At 41.2% G+C, this 3,470-nt stretch overlaps 1 protein-coding gene across 1 annotated transcript; it reads left to right on the top strand.

Moving 5' to 3' along the window:
- The first annotated feature begins 292 nt into the window (after positions 1-292).
- On the top strand, positions 293-1,648 carry LOC129741033 (uncharacterized). The gene is made up of 2 exons (XM_055732734.1): positions 293-677; positions 861-1,648. The coding sequence occupies exons 1-2, from the start codon at positions 293-295 to the stop codon at positions 1,646-1,648; spliced, it is 1,173 nt and encodes a 390-aa protein (XP_055588709.1).
- The last annotated feature ends 1,822 nt before the right edge of the window (positions 1,649-3,470 follow it).

Here is a 3,470-nt window from a genome sequence, read left to right on the forward strand (position 1 = left end):
GATAGAGGGATGCGACCTTTGGTGGAAGGGCCCTGAATGGTTAGGGTAAAGCCATTTCCTGGAGCAGCCAAGAACCCTGGAATCACAAGTAGTTGAAGAGGAAGTCCATCGTTCCCACAACCCCCACACCCAGCCGCCAGTTGTGTAGCACATTTTGGAGAAGAGTATGTGCAAAAATTCTCGTCCTTCACTAAAGTTATACGCAGCACCGCATACTGGATGCGACTTATGCGTATACTGAGAAAATCCATAGACAACCGCAGCAGTTTACTGACCGTAGAAGAGTTGAGAGATGCAGAGTTTGCAATTATTCGTCGTATCCAAAAAGAGTCTTTCCCTAACGAAGAAAGAAGCTATTCATCGAAGTTCCCCGCTGAGATGGTTCACCCCGCACATATCATCGGACGGCCTAATTCGTGTTGGAGGGAGATTAGGTAGATCACTGGAATCGGAAGATACGACGCACCCGATTGTGCTTCCAGCAAAATACCCGTTCACTACGATGCTATACGAATACTACCATATCAAGCTTCTGCACGCCGCCGGTTCTCAACTACTTCTTAGTACAGTTAGGCTGAAGCATTGGCCTCTTGGAGGCAGTAATATACCGCGACAAGTTGTACATAATTGTATGAAATGCTTCCGCTCGAAATCAAATACAATTGAGCAATTTATGGGTGAGTTACCCTAAGCACGCGTGACAGTAGCTCGATCCTTTTCAAAGACAGGCGTCGACTATTTCGGACCGATATATGTTCGTTAAGCTCCCAGGAGACCAGCGGTCAAAGCTTATGTTTCGGTTTTTATCTGCCTTTGTACGAAAGTAGTTCATCTAGAACTTGTATCCGACTTATCAACAGATCGTTTCCTTCAAGCCTTACGGCGGTTCATAGGAAGAAGAGGCTACTGTTCCGATATCTATTCGGACAATGGAACGGATTTCGTCGGAGCACGGAGCTACCTTCGAGAGCTACTAAAGTTGCAACGCAGTGATCAACATAAAGAAGCAGTTAAGAAGGAGTGTGCCAACAACCATATCCAATGGCACTTCATAACACCAGCCGCGCCCCATTTCGGAGGACTTTGGGAAGCAGCGGTCAGATCAGCCAAAAAACATCTCCTGAAGGTTCTAGGGGAAAATCCTATCCCGTTCGAAAACATGACTACGCTCTTGGTACAGGTGGAAAATTGTCTCAACTCGAGACCAATGACAGCTTTAACAGATGATCCTGACAACCTCGAACCCCTAACACCAGGACATTTCATTATTGGAGAACCATTCCAACAGCTGCCTAAAAGAAGTTACCGTGAAGTACCTATGAACCGATTAAATCAGAGCCAGACGTTGCAGAAGAGGCTTCAACATTTTTGGGATCGTTGGAGAGTTGAGTACTTGACACAACTTCAGGGGCGGAATAAAAGATGGAAGAAGCCGATTGATGTTGAAGCTGGACAGTTGGTGATCATCAAAGAGGATAATTTGCCGCCAAGTCGTTGGAAGATGGGCAGAATAGAAAAGGTACACCCTGGAACTGGTGGAGTCGTGAGAGTTATAACCTTGAAAACAGCATCAGGACCTTCTACGCGACCGGTAGAAAAACTTTGTTTTTTGCCAGCAGCATCTCAATCAGAAGACAATCAAGCTTAGTTTCTCGGAGATTCAGAACGATCAGTTGCACCCACCCTTGTGTTCGCGAGATTCTTTTCTTTATTTTTAGGTTCAGAAATTCGAGCGATTTCAGGATGGGCCGGGATGTTGATGTACCACACTAAGCGCGATGTTATGATGTTGAAAGACCCACGAAGCAAAGGATCGCCAAAACATTTCACAGAAGAGTGAAACAGCTGATGCTTACAGCAATTAGATATAAGAACTCAACTAAGAAAAACTGCATCAAAAATTACCATTTTCTCAAGCTAAATTGTATCACTTTGTTAAGAATTGCCGGTAGAATAAGTCGTATCGACCCACTTACTAATTTAGAGAATATATGTTAAATGTAATATTCGAGTAATAAAAGTGGTTTGATGTAGCATGTGTTTGAAACCAAATAAAGTTGTAGTTTGTTAAATAAACTGTTGTACTTATGTGAAACCTAGTTCGGAGTTGTTACTTACCGCGGCAGAAGAAATTGCTATCACAATAAAGGATCACCCAGGCTACTCTTCAAGGAATCATCCAACCCAAGGTATCCACGGTCTTAAGGAAGAACCCACCCACATACAGTCCACTCAGATTCAAGCAAGGGCTTGGACCGCATCCCAACAATAATTATTTGAAGCATAAAAAACCGCCAAACTCAACACAATTACGTTTCTTTTGTCGCTCAATAGGAAAGTATGGATATAAAAACCCTAAACAAATCTTAGCCGCAGGTAAGAGAATCTGAAATATGATCATCCACAAGAAAAAAATATCAAAACTGTTGTGACACCTAATTCTCTTTTGAGGTGTTGATTAGGGCTTGGATTCGTAGTTCAAATTAAAAAATCATAATATTTTTCTGTTTTACTTGCTATTTTAGGATACAGCATTTTACAAACATGATGGGGAGATACAAAAGTACTCTCTTATTCCACTTTCCAATCATTATTAAATGTTTAAAAAGGTAAAATTCGCTGTGTTTTTTATGTTCATCAGGATAAGATTCAAAAATCGCCCAAGATTTATTTTGGGCTTCTTTACTGATAATTTTTTAAAGATCAAATATTACATTTAAAGGTATCAAAATCGTGAATGAACTTTTTAATTTTTAAAAGCCATTTTTAAAAGGCATTTAGTCTTAAGTTATGTATGCTTGACCAATTACACTTAAATAATAGAAAAAGGTGGAAAAAGGTTTCATCTTTTCTAAAATATTCTAGCCAGAATGGTTTCTTTTGAGCGTTTTTTTTGCAGCGAAAGTGTTATGTTCCATAGTTGTTAACTTAATGCACGGTACCTTCCCATTTAGCAAACTAGCCCTGTTTCAATTAGCTAACAACCCACGTGTAGTTATGCCAAGGACAGGTTAACCTCACTCTTACATCGAGCAATTGCGGTACTAAATAATTACGGCTGCCATTTGCCCTTCTTCTTTGCGCTGCCCCAGGGACGTCACTTTGGTCAACGATAGTCCGATTAACCCCCTTCTGCAAAACGACTGACCAGAACCATGTCCAGGACAGCTGAAGGTTTCCATTTGTGCGATTGCCTGCCGGCTTGCTCATACATCATACAATATTAAGTGACCGGTCGCCAAATTTCATGGCGTTTCCATGTACTTACTCGTCGTTTCGTTACAAATGTGGTGGTAAGTGAGTGAGCGAAATTATCGCAAAACCATCTGTGAATCAAAATAAAATCGAACAAACTCTCGCAAATCGAACAGCAATCACGTGCATAAAAGTCACACATCGTAAACAATGTCGAATGAAAGTTGACAAACACGCATTTTATGTTAGCCCAAATAAAATTAAGGGTGGCTGAA

Source organism: Uranotaenia lowii, chromosome 2 (genome assembly GCF_029784155.1).
Source record: "Uranotaenia lowii strain MFRU-FL chromosome 2, ASM2978415v1, whole genome shotgun sequence".
In the NCBI taxonomy this organism is placed as follows: domain Eukaryota; kingdom Metazoa; phylum Arthropoda; class Insecta; order Diptera; family Culicidae; genus Uranotaenia; species Uranotaenia lowii.

What these genes read in the sequence shown, in the direction of transcription:
- LOC129741033 (XM_055732734.1), top strand. Translation starts at nt 293, where the DNA reads ATGCAGAGTTTGCAATTATTCGTCGTATCCAAAAAGAGTCTTTCCCTA. An exon ending in TACAATTGAGCAATTTATGG is followed by an intron (nt 678 to 860) that starts GTGAGTTACCCT and finishes ACTTATCAACAG; the next exon opens with ATCGTTTCCTTCAAGCCTTA.